General features: G+C 33.7%; 1 protein-coding gene and 1 long non-coding RNA gene across 3 annotated transcripts in view; one reads left to right on the plus strand and one right to left on the minus strand.

Annotated features, from left to right (window-relative positions):
- SAMSN1 (SAM domain, SH3 domain and nuclear localization signals 1) overlaps positions 1-19,425 on the plus strand; it is a 128,915-nt gene that overhangs the window by 86,148 nt on the left and 23,342 nt on the right. For both annotated transcript variants that reach the window (XM_045520811.1, XM_010960274.3), the window contains 2 exons: positions 15,348-15,419; positions 19,276-19,425. In XM_045520811.1, coding sequence (XP_045376767.1) covers positions 15,348-15,419; positions 19,276-19,425 — 222 coding nt within the window. The remainder of the gene's footprint in view (positions 1-15,347; positions 15,420-19,275) is intronic.
- Positions 1-19,425, minus strand: part of LOC105073091 (uncharacterized) — a 159,342-nt gene that overhangs the window by 40,225 nt on the left and 99,692 nt on the right. Inside the window, exon 4 of the long non-coding RNA XR_012506217.1 lies at positions 17,723-17,816. This is a non-coding gene — a long non-coding RNA (uncharacterized LOC105073091). The remainder of the gene's footprint in view (positions 1-17,722; positions 17,817-19,425) is intronic.

Raw genomic sequence — 19,425 nt, forward strand, 5'->3', positions numbered from 1 at the left:
AAGTTAGAAGTATAATATACAATGTAGGTACTATTTTAAATCCATTTTTCCCATTAAAAAAATGGTGGGTGTAACTAAATGTTTATTTTTACTTTTGGTTATTACCCACCGTGCATCTAAAAAAATCTCTCAAAAGGTTCTCTTCACTTATGTATTTAGTCAGTATTAATGTCATATTTGTTTTCCAAGAAGTATTTAAAGGAAATACTTAAAAACTTAAAACCAAGTAAGGTAAGTTAGAAGGAAATGGAGCATAGACCATGGTAAAAAGTATCACAGGGCCACCAAGGATTGAGTTGAATGTGGATCTAGATACTTGCTGTGGTCCTACAGACTAGCAGCGTTGGCATTCCAGGAGTTTGTTGGAAATGCAGATTCTCTGGCCTACCTTAGGCTTATTAAATCAGAATATACATTGCAGTGAGATACCCAGGAGTTCTGTGAGCACTTTAAAGTTTGGAAATGATGTCTACATTGATGGTTCTCAACCTAGGCTGCACATTTGAATTACTGAAGAGCTTTAAGAAATACTGATGATTGGGTTCCATCTTCAAATATTCTGATTTACCTAATATAGAATGTGCGCCAGGATCAAGAATTCTAAAGTTTCCCAATCTGGAGATATTTTTTCTTTCTACTAGTCTCTTCAAAAGACTTAGAAATTAATTCATTCATTCTTCAAAGCAACAAATATCTATTGAGTGCTCCCTATGGACAAAATACACCATATGCTGGGAATACAGTGATGAATAAAACATCCCTACCCTTACAGGATTTACATTTACTGGGGATGACAGACAATAAACAAGATGAATATGTTAAATACATAGTACGCTCAGTAACGATAAATGCTAAGAGAAGGAAGAGTATGACAAACACGGGGCCAGGGAAGACTTGGTGAGAATGAGACATTTGAAAAAGGACCTGAAGGAAATGAAGAGCTGGCCATGAGACTGGTTGAGGAAATCTGACTCGAGGCAGAGGGAAGAGTAAGATCAAAAGCCTTGAGGTGGGAGTGTCCCTGGTGTGTCTGAGAAACAACAGATCAGAGTACACAAGGGAAGAGCGGTCACAAAGAGTCAGATGATAGAGGGCCTTCTAGGTCATTATGAGGATTTGATCTAGTATTAAAAGATTTTGAGAAGGGAAGAAAAGGATCTGGCTTACATTTTGGTGGATTTGTTCTGGCTTTTGTGTTTCAAATACACTGAAGAAACTGAGGGAGGAAGCAGGGACGTGAGACCCATTAGGAAGTTATTACAGAAACTGGGAAAGAGATAATGGTGACTCAGACAAGGGGAGTGGTAGGTTAGAGGTTGAGAAGATGTTGAATTTGGGATCTGTTAGCATATGTCATATACATCTCCATGTATAAAAAAGAAACCTACCCCATGGGCCTTAAAGGTGGTAAACAGAAAGGCTGACACTGCCCTGCACAGTTCTTGCTTCCAGCTGCTGCTCATACTTCAATAAATGCCCTCATTCCTCTGTTCACAACCACCAGAAACTTACCCCCATATTGATGTGCCACTTCCCAATATTTTCTACTTCTTTCTTTAAAATACAATTTTCTATTGGATTTAATTTTCATTTCTAGAGCACCTCAAATCAGAATAAACTAATAATTTGCTTATTTCACCTTGTTTAATTGTTTGAAAGAGTTAAATAATTTTAGCTTTGAAAAATTATCTTCAAAGTATTTTCAGCCTTCCCATTTTACAGAACATGAATCTGTAATCAAGTTTTATTTTAAGCAATTAGCAAAAGGTTTGGGATCAAACAGACTTGCTATATTTGAAAAAAGCACAGTGCCAAGATGATATATATAGAAAGTTCAGGAGACAAATGGTTGAGAGAAATGATGGATGTATAAGGAAGTTTATGGAAATCTGAATACTATATCCTAAAGAAAAGTATAAAGTCACTACCTTGACTACCAATGCACTGGATTTGTTAAAAATCAATTTAATGAGACATTTATCTCTTTAGTCTTTCTTTGCCTTGCTTTGGAGATAAATGGTTTCATTATCCCTGCAGATTTTTTTTTTAATAATGGAATGAAGTCCATACTCTTCATATCTAAGTTTCCAAATTTAGCATTCCCAAACTGATCCATTTCTCTTCTTTTCTAATGTTAAGGACTTAGGTGAACTTTTAGAAACAAGACATTGATAATTAGCTTCTTAGTAGATAACAAAAGTGTCCTCCATTAAGAACTGATTAATAAGGATAGAAGAGGGTTTTAAGCTGTCTCTGGTGGTAGACAAAGTGATTCCTTACACATAGAAAGCCATTTGTCAACACAGCTGGCTATGTCACCTTTCTCCCCTTATATAAAGAAACTTTGGAAATTTTCACCTAGTCTGTGTTAATTTTCTAGGGTTTCCATAACAAAATACCCTCGTCTGGGTGGCTTAGAGAATAGAAATTTATTTGCTTACAGCTCTGGAGGTTGGAAGTCCAAGATCAAGGTGCAGCAGGGTAGGTTTCCTCTGAGAGTCAAAAGGGAAGGATCTGTTCCAGGCTTCCCTCTGTGACTTGCAGGTGGCCACCACTTGCTGACTCTTAAGTTGGTTGTCTCTTGGTGCCAACTGAGAGCAGCACCCCTGGTGTCTCTCTTTGTGTATCCAAGTCTCATCTTTCAGTGGATCTGACCACTCTCCTGCTTTCCTATTTGTGCTTCCTTTAGCTAGAATTTCTATGCCCAGTTTTTCCAACTCAGGAACTTATATCTATCTTTTAATAACTTGCTGGACTCTCTCTCCCTCAAGAAAGCTTCCACCAGTTAGCCCAAGGCATTGCATTAGAGGTCATTCTGGCAGAGCAGTAGGGAACATGAACTAAAGTCTTCTAGACTTGAGTTTGAGGTCGCATTTTGATACTACCTAACCACGAGACGTTGAACATCTTATTAAACATTTTTTGAGTTACAGTGTGCTTATTTGAAGAAGGAGATATGTTAAAGCACGTCACATAGCACTGATGTGAGAAGTTAATTACCATGTGTAAATTTTCTAGCACATAGTACATGTTTGATTAATAATCTCTCCTTTTCTATTTTAATAGTACTTGTTCCACACCTCTATCGTTTCTTTTACCATAATTTATTCGAATATGATCTTCCAACTAAAGTTACCGTCAAGAATAGGGGATATATCTTATTCATATTTGTATCACTGCAATTTTTGTAGGGGGGCAAGGGGTCCTGAACTCTTAACTTTCAGATTCCATGTGATTTCTATTCACTTTGGCTACCACCAAAAACATTTATAATATGGAACATAGTAGTTTCCCAATATATACACAATACTCGGGTAATGACTAATGGATAATTTTAGTCATCTAAAGAAGTCCTCTACTCTAAGACATAGTTTGTAAATGGGTCACTGATAAAGATCCAGGCAACACCCACATAAAACCAGGTAATCATTCCTAGAATCAGAATGTAATGAGACAAAACAGTAATCAAAAATTGTAATGTAATCTGTCTGAAGGAAAAAAAAGCATCTGCAAAGAGTGCTGCTTTTCAGGGACCTTAAAAAAGAGTGGGAGAGCAGAAATTTGCCACTGAGTCTGCAGAACAATCCATATTAGCAGAAGCAAAGATTCCATTAGGCTCAGCAATCTTGCTCACTTAGGTGAGCTATATACTTCAGGCTATTATAGCTCTGTGTCTCTAGCCCTTAATACAACCTAATCCACCTTTCTGTGACTCTACTGTACTATTCAAACAAACTTCCAACAACGATTTTGTGTCCTCTGTCTCAAGGGGAGACAATTCTTCGATCAGTCAACAAGAATATGCATTCTTCTTGGCAGTTGAATTCTCATACCTAATCAATACTTGATATTGTCATTTTGGGTATCTAATCAGTTTAGTGTATGAGTCAGTTCCCCCTCGAGTTGTTTATTTCTGCAAGCTTGAGAAATGAAGTTCCTTCGCCTGTCAAAATGAGGGCCTGACATTAGACATGGGGACCTGACCAAGGAACTAGCTTCTTAGAATGACTGGCCTGAGTTGCCAACTGGCCCCACCTTTTCTCTGCTATACATAAAATAAATACAGTTACGTACTGAAGTTTCTTTTTTATGTTTTTCATAATTTTAACAATTTAAATTCCTGAAATAAGATTGAAGGCAGATTTATCTTATATCAATGTCATAATACATAGTGATATGACATTAGTATGGATATCAGGTTAAAATTTTTTCTGAACATTTCACATGGTTCTAGCTATACAACTTAGATTTTTTAAATTAAGAGTAAAAAAAATTCATTATATAAATTGTGTAATACTTATGGGTATATATTCTTTATATTGTTAGTTATTATACAGCCAGCCATTCATCATTTCTAAATTAGGCCATCTACAAATTTCAAATCATGATTATAAAAATCTAACTATAATTATTTATCAATTTTAAAGTAGTCATTACCAATGAAACAAAGGCTTATAATTTTAAAAATAAAATTCCTTCAAAGATAAATGTTCTTTTATTATCAAACATATATTGTAGGTTTAGGAATTATCAAGAACTGAGTTCATTTCTACCACTACTATTACATTTCAACACCACTATTAACCCCTCAGCAGACTAGAATATTTATATAGCCAAATCCAAAAGGAAAATAAATGTAATTGACAATGAAGAAGTTATAGGACACAAACATCTCTTCCAATTATCCTAGCATGAATTTACACCTATTTTTTTTCTACCTATTCTTTCCTTGTTTGGGATTACATACAGTATATTTGCCCCACATAAACATGTCTGTTCTTACTAAGAAAAAAACGTTTAAATTCTTAAGCATAGTGTCAGTGGGTGCTGCCTGAGATGGGAATGTTTATAAGCTTTATGATATTAACTGCAGCACTCAACCTCAGGTGGCATAAAGCATGCAAAAAAGAACTTTCTGTCAGTTTTATTATTTCTAAAAAGGTTCCCCTTGAAGCAGAAGAGTGACCTTGCTCTGCTGAGCTGACATATGCCACTGGATTAATGGTTGAACTCTGTTGGAGGGAAGCTCACGGAAACATTACAACTCCAGAAGCTGGGATGGCGGTGACCATTAATCAGGGGGACCAAAATCATGCATCAAACACACTCATTTAAAAGTAGTAAAAATGACTTAAAAAAAACTTTTTGAGAATTAGCTTATTGTTTGTCATTACTTGTGTTCAAGGAGATCACTGCATGACTAAAATATCCCTTGGGGAGAACTTTAGAAAGGTTATTATGTACCCAGAAGATAAGTGAATGTGGTGGACATTTAAGACTACTGGAGGTAAAGGAGTTTTTGTTCCAGAGAATTTGATGGAAGAGTTTATTAAATGGATTCTATTTTCCCAACTTAATTTTCACTCCTCCATTTAACTAATGATTTCAAAGCAATGGGTACTATAAATGTTTGCCTCTTTGTAATGATTTGACTTGATTTAAAAAAACTGAATTAATTGGATTTAATAGTAGAAACAGTTGACTAGTAAACTTGTTAAAAAAATGTTAAGAACCTAAAGTTTTAATTAACACATTTAACTATTAAGTATGTTTAAAAGTATCTTAACAGACTTAAAAGTACTGTACATTCTTTTATCATGTGTTAGCTAATAAAAAATTTTCAAGGTTTTTTCTCTCTCTAGTTACTGAAAAGGAAAAAAAAGCTTAAGTCTAAAACCGTGAAAGAGAATGTTCAGTTTAGTTTATCTGATAAAAAGTTATTCTTGCTTTTTAAAAATCTCTTTGATAATAAAAATGAATACACAATTTCTCTTTTATATTTTTATAGCTTGTAAATGCTTACCATCTTTAGATTGGGTATTTCTAAACAGACCCTCAGTCAATAACTACACAATCTCTTAGAGTAAATAATTTTTGAATACAGTTAAGCTAATTCAAATTGTATTGATTTCAGCTAATTTCATGTTCAAAATCTGTGATCATTTTAATGTACCTTTCTTTAGACTATCAAAAATACAGGTATAGACATATGCATTCAAAATGCCTTTCATGTACTAAGTAGTTAGTACAAATAAGGATTTTTAAATGGATGAATACAAACTTCCAAGTTGACATTTTGTATACATTAGTAATTTATGTGTGTAAATATAACCTGCTTTTAGGAATTGCTTCTATATTTATAAGCCATTCATTTGAGTAAGGTTCTATTTAGGGCTTATCAATTGAAGTTATTTGATGGCACCAATAAAGCACAAATTCCTCCAGGATAGATCCTTGTCTTATTCATATGAACAGCCCTGACCTCAGGCACAAAGTTTAGCCATAGAAGCCACTTAGTATATTTACATTAAATTACATAATGTAAAACCTTATGGTCTTTAATTAAACATCAGCAAATCATTTGCTTGACTATAATGTTACTAAGTTATAATTTGCTATTGTATAACTGTGAAATGTATGGTTTTTGTCATTTAACTTGAAGAGAAATGTGTGGAATTTGTCATCAGCTATGGTTTTCCCAATACTCCCAACTGTGGGATTTTCTCCATAGGTCCTACATCACTTAAGATCAGGAGCAGTCAATGCGTGCTAAAATGGTAAGGTATCAGCACGTGGTCTCATAGAGAAGGTAGGACTGGATCCTGCCCTTGAAGAATGGGCCAGATTTGAGGAGGAGGAAGAAAAGAGGAAGAACATCCCTTTAGAGAAAAACAGCATGAGCAACAGCTTAGAAACATAAGTGAGTGTGTCCATACTGGTCAGCAAGAAGCGTCAGAAGTTCTCCTTAATCAGATTGACCAGCATTACCTGATGCCACGGAGAACTGTGAATGTGCATGCAGCATGCTAAGTTTGGGCTTTATTTTGTCAACTAAGGAAGAGCCACTTAAACTCTCTGAGCTTCGGTTTTCCTCATCTGTAAACTGGAGAAATCAGTACCTACCTCAGAGAAGGGTTGTATTTGTTTAATGAAATAATTATAGATAAATCACTTGGCACAGAGCCAGCCCTCAGTGGCCATCATAACAATGTGGAGCAAACTTTACATTTTGAGAAAAAGAACAAAATGATGAGAACTGGCTTAAGGAAACTAGTCCAGTGGTGTGATTTTTAGATGATCAGAGAGGCAAGGATTTGAGAACTAAGGAGATGAAAGTTACTGCATTGACAAGGGAATGGGGTTATAGCACATATTTGAGTAGCAGTAATGAAAATAACTGCCTACAACAGATATTTGGGGAGAAAATGAGCAAATGTGGAGGGTGAAAGAATGCATGTGTGGTATATTGCATTTTGCATTATGTGTCCAAACTCCTCAAAGACAGCAGTGAGCAAACAGGTTTCCAACAGTGTAGGTGGAAGGTTCAGAGGGCAGATTTAAAACAGATCGTCAGGGGTAAGTAAGAGGACATAAGCAGAGAGAGACTTGTTGGCACATCTGCCTTCCAGCCTGAAGGCAGGCAGAGAAGCCACTATAAACTAGAGCAGCTATAAAAGTGGGTTCCCTTTGGAGATTCTTGAAGATTTCAAGGAAGGATGTTGGTATAATGAAACAATTCCAGGAGCATCAAGAGGGACCATTTAGTGTACTTGTTTATGGGTTTAGTAGATAGAAGAAGAGGGAAGGAATAGAAAGTGTGCTGTAACAAAAATATAGGAGTCAATAAGTCAAGTAGAAGTTTTACAGTAGGAAAAACAAGAAGCTAAGCCGTTCAAAGTAGCCTGATCACAGTCCCATTTTTTAAAGTTTGGCATTTCCTCTTTATTTGTAAGAGTAGGTTATATCAGTGACTGAACTTTTGTTGCACTATGCTATTTATCTGAAAAAACATATTTAAAACACATCAATATTATTTATTTTAAGAATCCCTTTCAATTAAAATAGAATATCTTAATTTCAATTCAGTTCCTAAAAGTGCAGCAGATTTACAGTCTCTGGATGCAATGGAAATCATGAGATACAGTATTAAATCATGCAGAGGTGCAGTTGAGAATTCTAAATATTTGAGTCTTTTTCACTCATAAAACTTGTTTTGTTACATTAAATAGGCTGATATAAATAACCACTTTTACAGGCATGGATCATACTGCATTGTTGTTTTTGGTGGGTTTTTTTTGTTTTTTTTTTCCAGTTCTGGTTTCTTTCCTGTAGGTGATCTTCTTTTAGGTAGTTTCAACTTGCAGAAAACATCTCTGGGTGCATCAACTTGTGAAAGCAAAGCTTTAGCATGGAAATTTTGACACAGCCTTAAAACACTACAGTGGAGTCAGAATCAGCACTTCCTTTAGGTGTTTTGCAGTTGAGAGGAAGATACTGAACCAGAGAGATCATGCAGACTAACTTTTGTTCTATGAGTTCAGATGTGCATTAAAAATATTTAGAGCACTGATACGCATTTGAGCACTGAGTTGCCTTTACCCAAGGTTAAAGTGTTAGTGTTGAGGGCTATGTCTTACAGCTCTGGCTGTCTTTCAGACTTCAGCCCTCTGACGCCCCATACAACTGTCTTCCATTGGCACCTCATGATACTGTAATTATTTGACACTGAGGCAATACTAACAGATTATTTTAAGTGAGTTAAATTTGTTTCACACACTTCAAAAGATCCCAACACCTGAGTTAGTTAGAACGATTAAATCCTCGAATGCCTTTGGATAAAGCCTGACAAGCTTATTGAGATTTAGCATATCACTATTATAGAATATTCATCTGAGCATGTGCTGAAACAATTTCAAATTTCAAGAACTTATTACCAAAGAACGTTCTATGTGCAATATTTAGATGATGTGAGAACTCACTGGCACAGTGTGTGTAATTTTTAATTTGCCAGTAGATTTCAAAATACTGCGGATGTCTGACTCACATATGCAAATTTTTTCTTTGAAATAGACTGTGAAACTTTTCCACCAGTGTCTTACCCAAATATTAAGTCATGCTGGAGATACCAGAAGTTGAGGAGTGGTTAAAAAATGAAAATAAGGTCCAAGACTTTTGGGTTTTGTCAGAAGGTTGCTTTTCATTCCCAAAAAGAGATTCTCTAATTCTTCTTCATGTCGATAAATGTAGGATGATCATTGTTTTAAGAAACCTATTCAGTTCTATTCTTTCTATCAAGCTAACTTTACATACTTCCCGTCCCACTCAGATAGCAAGTTTCTTTGAAAATAGAAGACAAGATCAAATTTTGCAATGAAATGGCATAGTGGAGAGTACAGTCAGGGTGGAGAATTGAAAAAAAAAAAAGAATTTTTCTTTTTTGCAAGTATTGGTTCCTGTAAGTTTCCTCACTGAGAAGGACAATATGATTTCTAAGAACCTTGATAGCTTTATATAATGAAGTGACATTCTGTAGTAATTAGAATTGTTATGCAAAACTAGAGAAGAAATGTGACCAACAAAAAGATGAATCTGTTCTTAAGTTCCTTATATTATTCGTTGCATTGCATAGGGACACACATACGCAAATGAGTTCAAACATCACAAATGACACTTATCCAGCACTATTATTGTGAAAGCCAAGTAGACTATGTAGAAGCAGGTAATCTGCACCATGTAATCACAGATAGTCTTCAAAACGTATCCAGTGACATACATTTATATCAGAATGTTAGTTGTACTAAAATAAATTTAGAAAGCAGAACTATTTTCTCCTTAAATATGTCCATACCTCTAAACAACTATGAAATAGACAATATTAATGCTATATTTACAAATTGGTTCCTTAGAAAGTTATACAACTATTAACTCTTTTTTTTTTTAAGACTGTTTTTTTTAGAGCAGTTTTAGGTTCACAGCAAAATTGAGAGGAAGGTACAGAGTTTTCCCATATACCCTCCACCCTTACCCATTATTAACTCTTTGTAAGTTATTTTTTAGCTTTTGTATACATATGTTTGGTTCTTGTTAACCCAACATTTTATTATGAAAAATTTCAAACATGTGTGAAAGTAGAGTATTACAATCTACCCCATACATCTATTACCCAAGTAATCATTAAATAACAGCCAGTCACGTTTCTTAATGTCCACATACTTGCTCTTCCTCACTACATTCTTTTGAACTACAAATGAAAAATAACAATACTTCTCAATATCATCAAATTGCTTTAAAATTTTCCTAAGTTGTCTACTGGATGTTTTTGTTACAGTGGTTTATTTGATCTGTAGCTAAACAGATCGATGGACTGTACAGTATGTGGTTGATACAACTCTTATAGGTTCTTAATTTATACTTTCCATCTCCTTTCTATTTCTTTCTATTGATCAGTTGAAAAAAACAGGTTATTTGTCCTGTAGATTTTTTTGTTCTCTAAATTTTTCTGATTGACTTCATCTTTTTGATGTCATTTAACATGTTCCTCTGTCTCTGTAATTTTTTATAATCTGGTAGTTAGATACAGAGTTTTTTTTCTGAGTTTGTTTTTGAAGTACAGTTGATCTACAACACTATGTTAATTACTGGAGCACAACATAATGATTTCATATTTCTATATATTTCCAAATGGTCAATATGATAAGTATAGCTAGTTACCATTTGTCACCATACAAAGATATTATATTATTATTGACTACAGTCCCCACACTGCACATTTCATACTCACGAATCATTTATTTGTTAACTGTAAGTCTGTACCTCTTAATCATCCTCACCTATTTCCCTCTCCCTGCCCCCTGGCAACCACCTGTTTGTTGTCTGTATTACGACTGTTTCTGTTTTGTTGTTTGTTTGTTTGTTTGTTTTAGATTCCACATATAAGTGAAATCGTACAGTATTTGTCCTTCTCTGTCTGACTTATTTCAGTTAATAAAATATCCTCTAGGTTCATCCATGTTGTCACAAATGGCAAGATTTCATTCTTTTTTATTCCACTGTGTATATACACATCTTCTTTATTCATTCATCTATGGATGTGCACTTCAGTTGCTTCCATATCTTGGTTATTGTGAACAATGCTGCAATGAACTAAGGGGTGCATATATACTTTTGAATTAGTGTTTTTGTTTTCTCTGTATAAAAAACAGGAATGAAATTGCTGGATTGCATGGTAGTTTTATTTTTTAATTTTTTTGAAGAAACTCCATTCTGTTTTCCACAGTGGCTACACCAGTTTACATTCCCACTAACAGTACACAATTTCTCCAAATTTTTGCCAACACTTGTTATTTGTTGCCTTTTTGATAACAGTCATTTGACAGGTATGAGTTGATATCTCATTGTGGTTTTGATGATTAGTGATGTTGAGCATTTTTTCATATACCTGTTGGCCATCTGTATATCTTCTTTGGAAAAATATCTACTCAGGTCCTCTGCCCACTTTTTAATTAGGTTGTTTTTTTCTGATGCTGAGTTGTATGAGTTTATTGTATATTTCTAACATTAATCTCTTTTCAGCTATATCATTGGAAAATATCTTCTTCCATTTAGTAGGCAGATTTTTCTCATTTTGTTGATAATTTCCTTTGCTGTGCAAGAGCTTTTTAGTTTGGTGTAGTCCCATTTATTTATTTTTGCTTTTGTTTCCCTTGCCTGAAGAGACAATCCTCCAAAAAATGTTGCTAAGTTCAGTGTCAAAGAACATACTGCCTATGATTTCTGCCAGGAGTTTTATGGTATCAGGTCTTACATTTAAGCCTTTAATACATTTTGAGTTTATTTTTGCACGTGGTGTGAGAAAGTAATCCAGCTTGATTCTTTGGTATGTAGCTTTCGGGTATTCCAACACCATTTATTGAAGAAGCTGTCTTTTCTCCACTGTATATTCTTGCTTCCTTTGCTGGAGATTGACCATATACACATGGGTATATTTCTGAGCTGTCTATTCTGTTCCATTGATCTATGTGTCTGTTTTTGTGTCTGTACCATACTATTTTGATTACTGTCGCTTTATACTACAGTTTGGAATCAGGGTGAGTAATAATTTCAGCTTTGTTCTTTTTTCTCAAGATTGTTTTGGCTATTCTAGGTCTTTTGTGTTTCTATACAAATTTTAGAATTAGTTGTTCTAGTTATGTAAAAAAAAATGCCTTTGGTATTCTGATAGGGATTGCATTGAATCTACAGATTGCCTTGGGTAGTATGGTCATTTTAACAATATTAATTCTTCCAATCCATGAGCACAGTATAGCTTCCCATTTGTTAGTGTCATCTTCAATTTCTTTCATGAGTGACTTAGTCTTCTGAGTACATATCTTTACTTAGTTAGATTTATTCCTAGGTATTTTATTCTTTTTAATGCAATTATAAATGGGTTAAAATGTGTCTATTTTTTTGGTCCTTTGAACAATAAATTACTGTTTCTTTTTTGATTGCTTAAAATAATTCTTCTTTCTAAGCCACCAATTCAATACGAAATTAGATGCATTATTTTTATTTGGAATTGTTAGGGATTGCTTTCATTTTTATTTAATTTAGTTTATAAATATTTTTAGAAGTTATGTGGTTTTAAAGTCAAATCTACAAAACAAGGTCTATTCAGAGAAGTCTGTTTTCTCTTATGTCCCTTTCACTTTGCTTATTTTACCCCATTTCTCTAAGAAGAAAAACATGTATCTGCCTGTTTTGAGACACACATGTATTTCCACCCTTAGATAAATGGCAGCCTATTGTGTACATTTTTCTCTACTTGGCTTTTTTTATTTACACTTTATCCGGGAGATCATTCCATGGCATTATAAAGAGATATATTTCACTTTTTTACAGATGTAGACATCTCTATTGTCTGAATTTACCATATATTATTCAATCTGTTTTCTCTGGATCAATGTTGGGGTTTACAGCTGTTCAATAATACAAAAGATTTACAACAAACATGAATGTATAAATCAATTTAGATTTAGTGTATCTCTGATATAGATGTCTAGAAATGGAATTTTTGGGTCAAAGGGCAAATACATGTAATTTTGCTGGTTTTGTCAAATTACCTTCCACATGTGTTGTGCCATTTTACAAACACATTTGACTGCACAAGGGAAGACTATAGGTTTATATGAAATATCGTTAAAGAGTAAATATGATCTAATGTCAACAAAAACAAAGAATTATCTAAAATATGAATTGCATTTTTATTTAAGATACTTTTTTGCTGTTAGTTATTTGTTTATATAATAGTTCTTTCTTGATGGGAGCTCTGTCACAAAATGATATTGCTAAATCTAATCCATTACAATTATACAGCGGAAAATTATCAATATTCAAACACATTCTCACTTACAAAGGACGTCCTATCATCAATAAAACCAACTTATCTCCACATGATTCACCTTTTCATTAGAAACTTAATGAGTCGAAATTACACATTTGTTCATTGTCCATACCTCATAATAGACATTAGCCCTTTTTCATCATAAGCCATAACCTATATATTATGAAACCATTTCAGAAAGTCACTAACTTTTTGACTAGAGAATAATGAAATTTTAAAATCATATTTTAACTACTTAGATTTGCTTCTTAAGGGTGTCTTAGCACAGACTGATATTCTACTCCTCTGGCTTAAAGCTGTTGAGTGATTTGTAATGAGATGACTGACAAAACCCAAAGTAATAGTCTTGAAAACCACTACTCCTAAATCTGCTTCTCTTTATTGATACAATGAGGAGAGAATTAATTTTAAAAGGTGATGACTATTGATTACTTAATGGCAGAAGATAGTGTAGAGAAATGCTGAAGTGAGCCTATTCTCTGCCCTCCTGGACAACATGACCCATTATCCAGTGGTGGAAATCATGCTGTAACCCTCATTAATATTTAGCAGGCAGGACATAGGCTGGTGGTAGTCTACAAAATTGCCCTAGGCATAACTCCAAAAGGGCATAAGAATGTTTGAAGGATATAAAAGAGTAACAGATTTCCCTGTGTTCAGATTGTTTATAAGCAGGACAAGAAAACACTCAATTCCCTTTTGTGATCTCCGGGCAACGATGGCCAGGTGGAAACACCTACTAGGCAAGTTGAAGTGATTAATGCTCTGGGAAATCACTCTAGGTTAGTGAGCCCTGTATAAGGACACTGTATTTTCCAAAGTGGTTCTCAATTTCAGTCCTTTTTCTTTCCTCTTGCCTCAAGTTTAAGGGCTTTTTCCGCAGGGGTAGAAAGTCAGCAAAAGGTGTTAATTGTGTCTAACACAGCCACCATCCTTGGGGCGACGTTCTGTATCACACTGTCTATCAAGCTAACCCCTTGTCACATGTCAGGATCTTTTTATTTCAGCTCATTTAAAAGGGAAACAAGAAGTTTTAAAGATAGCTAGTAGGGAGACACGAGGATAAGAATGCTTGTAAGGACTAAAAGAGCTTTTGAAGCCACTTGAACTAAAATGGTCTCTGACTGTTGAAAAGACCATACAGAGTTTTATAGATTACTGACTCCCATTTTCAGCTTTTCAGACTACTAAGTTCTTTTTCAGTATCACCAGCTTATTTTGAAAATATTATAGGTTTGAAATAAGATAAAGTTCTTACAATAGAAAATATTCTTGGGATTTATGGGTACAGAAAGTCCATAATGTCTGATATCCACCATCCTGAATGGTATATAAAATTAAACAGTGAGAAAATATCAATTTTTTTGACTCAACTACTCTAAAGATTTTGAAAACGAAAACTACTCTAAAGATTTAGGAGAATCATTTACTTTGTGGTATGTGAGGAATTGTTTATAATTACCTGGCTAGAATGAGTTACATACAAATAAAAATTTAGCTTTGTAGGCAAAAAGTATCCAAGAGAACAAGTCTTCTACTACCATATTAAGCTTTCTCTCAAAACCAGTGAATGAAATTGACCCAGAGGTCTCATTGTAATTCCATGTTAAATGTGGAAAAAAATCAGTTTTACTTTCAACCTTAGACTGTGAATGCCTAAATGCTCTTTTCCGTTTATTAATAGGTCTGTGTATATGCCTCGTCTTTCTGACATCTAGTAGAGAGGTTCATATTATCAAGAGTTACCAACAGAAAATGCATTGGCGGTCATTTTTGGTTTTTTGACAAATATGATCTTTATGAGACACAATGGTGGATCTACTCAAATGCCTGTTTTTGTTTGTTTGTTTTGCTGTTGTTATTTATTAGTTGGTTGGTTGCTTAGTAATATATGCCATTCCCAAGAACAAAAGTAACACTATAAATTAAAAATAATTTAATAGATTTTTCTCCAAGGTGCTTAACATGATAACAAACAGATGAAGACATTTTATGAACTGTAAATATTATGTTAATAATAGTTATACCTTCAGTGCCTTTAGAGATTTCAGAGAGAAGAGCTTTTTTAATCCTGAATTTGCAAGAGACTGATGCTTATTGAATCATAATCTAATATGTTTAGCAGTTTTATCAGTGAAAGTCACAAATTCTAAATTTCCTTTCTTTTTTCTTTCCCATTTTATAGCGCAGCAGCAGTTTTGGGAATTTTGATCGTTTTCGGAGTAATTCCACATCAAAACCAGATGACCCAACTGGGGTTGGTATTTCATTCCATTTTTATGAATGTTATACAAATACATTATGAAAAATTATGAAGTCAATATCATTTTTCCATAGTACAGTAAGAAAAAGGAAGATATTTTAAAATCATAGCATTGCATATATTTTTGTGATCAGTGAATAATTATTTAATGCCTAGTATGATGATGCTGGGCATTAAGAGTAAAAAGCTACCTAAGAAGCCTAACTGACATTTGGGAAGGCAGAACATCAGCTTGAGAAGAGAGTTGCATTTTAAAGTAACAGATGATCCCAAATTTTCTGAGCATTTCCACTATAAAACAATATATACATTAAATTTCATGTAAGTTGTAACTGCTTTATTTTAGGAAGTGATTAAATGGCTTAACTGTCCATTTGTTAAGGAGAGCATAGGCTGCTGAATTGCACTCTCACGTCTGTACACTTTGAAATGTCTCAATGGTGACCATTACATATACATTTGCAAACCATTTTAAATGTAGCTTAAGAAAAGCTCCCCATAAAATTAAATTTTCATCACCATCATCATCATCATAGCTACATTTAATTGAGCACTTACCAGGAAGGCAGCACAACACTAAATACTTTACCTACCTAAAAGTAGGAACTATCGTTATTTTTATTTCACCATTGTAGAAATATGTTTGAGAAGACTACTTCTATATTATACTGGTAATAAATGACAAAGTCAGAATGCAACATCTTGTCCGAAGTTTGCTATTCAATGATACTATCTCATAAACCACCAGCCAGCTGTGATAAGGGATTAATAAAAGGTATAACAACTAATAAAATAGTAGAGGGGAGGGATATATACTGAGAAAAGTGAAAATATGTGTTTATCATTGAACCTGATTCAGCGACCTTACATGTGATACTTTTGTTTTTGATCACTAGGTTTTAGATCTTATGCACTTCTTAATTATTTATTCTAAATATTGTGTCTTTATTTTTTGTTTTTATAATGAATTCCTTTTATTGTATCTTATTTCTCAGAACACTTTTCAAATTCCTATATACATGCATCTATCTATAATATCTTTAAATATTTTTATATTTCAGAAATGGATATTCTAGACAAAAAAGGTAGAAAGAAAATGACATCTATTATTACTTTATGAATACCTCCATTAGTACATATGTATGCATGTGTGTATACTATATCCCTTTTTATATACATATATCACATATATCTCCTTTTATCCATCTATATATTTATGTCCACATGAACTTGTGGATAAACTTGTATACATACATGGATATACACAGATAAACTTCGTGGATAGTTATATAATCTATCAACATTTACATAATTATAAATAATACAATGTAATATATGTATATAAAGAGTGAGAAGCCCAATATAATTTTATTTTCAGTTAGCATATTGTATGAACCTTCAACTTTCCATAATCAAACATAGATATATTCTACTGTTATTTAGTTTATAATTCTAATGTTAACCTACAAAAGTTGCTCAGGCTCACTCAGATTCATTGATGAGTAAAGGTGGCCTAGCAATCTGAGAAAGCATGTAGTGAACCTGATTAAGTAGTTCACACATTTTCAGCACATCAAAATTCATTCAACAAATATGTATTGAGAATCTACTGTATAACAGGATTTCCCTTAGCCACTCACAAAGTACTATTACAAAACAAGTGAAAATCCTTACTTCATGAAGCTTGGAGTTGAGGGAGAGACATCTTAAAATAACAACAAAGACAAAATATAAACAAACATCTAAATAAAATGGTGATTCAGGCTATGAAAGAGAACAGCGTAGAAAAATGTTAAAACTAAAATGTGTTGAAATAGTTTCTTAAAAGCTTCTATAAAAAAAGATAGAAAAATCTGAAATTAAAAATATTTGTGGTACTTTTTTTTGAAGCTTAGGTGATGCTAAGTTAACATAGATAGTAATAAAATAATTTCTTGTTTATTTTAGTTTGTAATTTTACAATGAAGAGAAAAGTTAGAGGAAAGAGAGAAGAAAAAGCTTAACTCTAAAATTTTAAAGTGATTCTAAGTTATATTTTATTCAGGGCTTTTGAATTAAGCAAAGAATCTTTGCCTTTATAACCTTGAATGCAGAAATTAATAAAGTGCAATGAGGGCTTAAATTGGCTGTCCATTCATATTTATCATAGGCAATTTGAGGTAAGATATGAAGCAAAACATAATATTGATTAATAATGATGTTAACTGTGTGGTCAAACCCTCATATTAAAATATTCAAATTCACTAAAGAGAAGTTTCCCATGATTTTTTATATTCAGGGAATGACTGACAACCTACCTATTGGGAATGGTGGGTGGTGCAAGACAAGATGACCTTCAGAGTTCTTTTCTTGCAAATCTGGGATATTAAGGCTATGTAACACAAATATGTCCTGAAAAAAAAAATTCCAAAGTTCTACATGAGCAGGTTTGTTTATTCAAAAAATACTGAAGGTCAGTTATATTCCTGGAAGTATTCTAGACACTCAGAATGAATAAAACAGATAAAGTCTATAGTCTCTTATGGAGCATTCATCATAGTGGGAGATGCAGGCAGTAAAATAAAATGAACAAACAAATATATTATTGGGTAATGCTAAGTGCTTAGAAGAAGAATAAATCAGGGTAAACGTAAAAGGACTATGGACAAGTGTGGGCTATTTTAAATGGGGTGATCAATCAGATAATTTCTCTCCTATTACTTGGTGTGTAAGTAGAAACCCGGATGAATGAAGGAAGACATTTGTGGATATCTAGGGGAAGCCAGTGGCAAAAACAAGTATAAACCTTGATGAGAACATAAAAGAGACAGCAAGGGGACTATTATGACAACACTTAGTCGCAGCTGTTTTCAAACTTTAGCATGTATCAGAATCAGTTGGAGAGTTTGTTAAAACACTAACTGTCCCCCAGTGATTCCGACGCTGCCAGCCTTGGGACTGCGTTTTGAGAACCACTGCTATGTACAGTGAGCAAGAAAAATGCGAGAAGCAGTTAGGAATGAGGTGTTGAGTACATTTTTATTTCATCCACACTGTATATAATGTAATGTATATTACAGTTTAATATGTATTATAATAATGTCACATTATTTTATGTTGTTATAGAGTCTTGTGGGCTGTGAACTTTGTTTTATTCTGAGATAGAGAAGAAGCCATTGGTTTAACAAGATTCTTAATTAGCACAAGTCAGAAGCAGTCTAAATAGGTATTTCATTAGCATAGTATGTGGAACAGGTAAAGACTTCTGTACTAATGGCTGAACTAGTTCATAATTAATATTGCTTGAGAATGTTGAAAATGTGCATGTATTCATCACCTGTAAGAGCAAAGAACTGCAGTTTCTCTGTGAATTTAATTAACTCCAAACTTCTTAAAAAATAGCCATGACCATCTCAATTTCTATAAAAAGCAAGAGGATATTGTCATGCACATTCAGCATGGATAGACGTTACAGCCTTCCTAAAGCCTCTGATAAAATATCTCTCATGTAAGTGGACATAATCACTCATTATGTCTAGTATTTAATTCTATTTTGTCCATCTCAAAAAATAGGAAGGACTAAAGTGATTCTACTATACAGCTATAAAAACAGCTTAAATTCTTTTTAATAATTTCAACTGTGAAGCTCACGACGTTCAGCATCACAAGTTTCACATTCTGAGTTTGTAACAGAGGTAACTAGGCCTAGACAACTTTAAAAATATGTATTATGTCCAGATAGCTTGAAATTTTGGAGGCTGCTGCACAGAATGTATAGGAAGCCCACCAATTTGCAATCTCCTAACAATGCTTTCAGATCAATGCTTTTCATTGCTTTACTATTTTGTCTTTTGTAAACAATTCTGATTAGGTACATGAAGGGGAACCTATAAATGAAAGTGGAGAACAAAACAAAACTTCAAATAATGGAAGGGGCTTAGGTAAAAAAATGAGAGCTATTTCCTGGACAATGAAGAAAAAAACGGGTAAAAAATACATTAAAGCCCTCTCTGAGGAAAAG

Source organism: Camelus bactrianus, chromosome 1 (assembly GCF_048773025.1).
Source record: "Camelus bactrianus isolate YW-2024 breed Bactrian camel chromosome 1, ASM4877302v1, whole genome shotgun sequence".
Taxonomy (NCBI): domain Eukaryota; kingdom Metazoa; phylum Chordata; class Mammalia; order Artiodactyla; family Camelidae; genus Camelus; species Camelus bactrianus.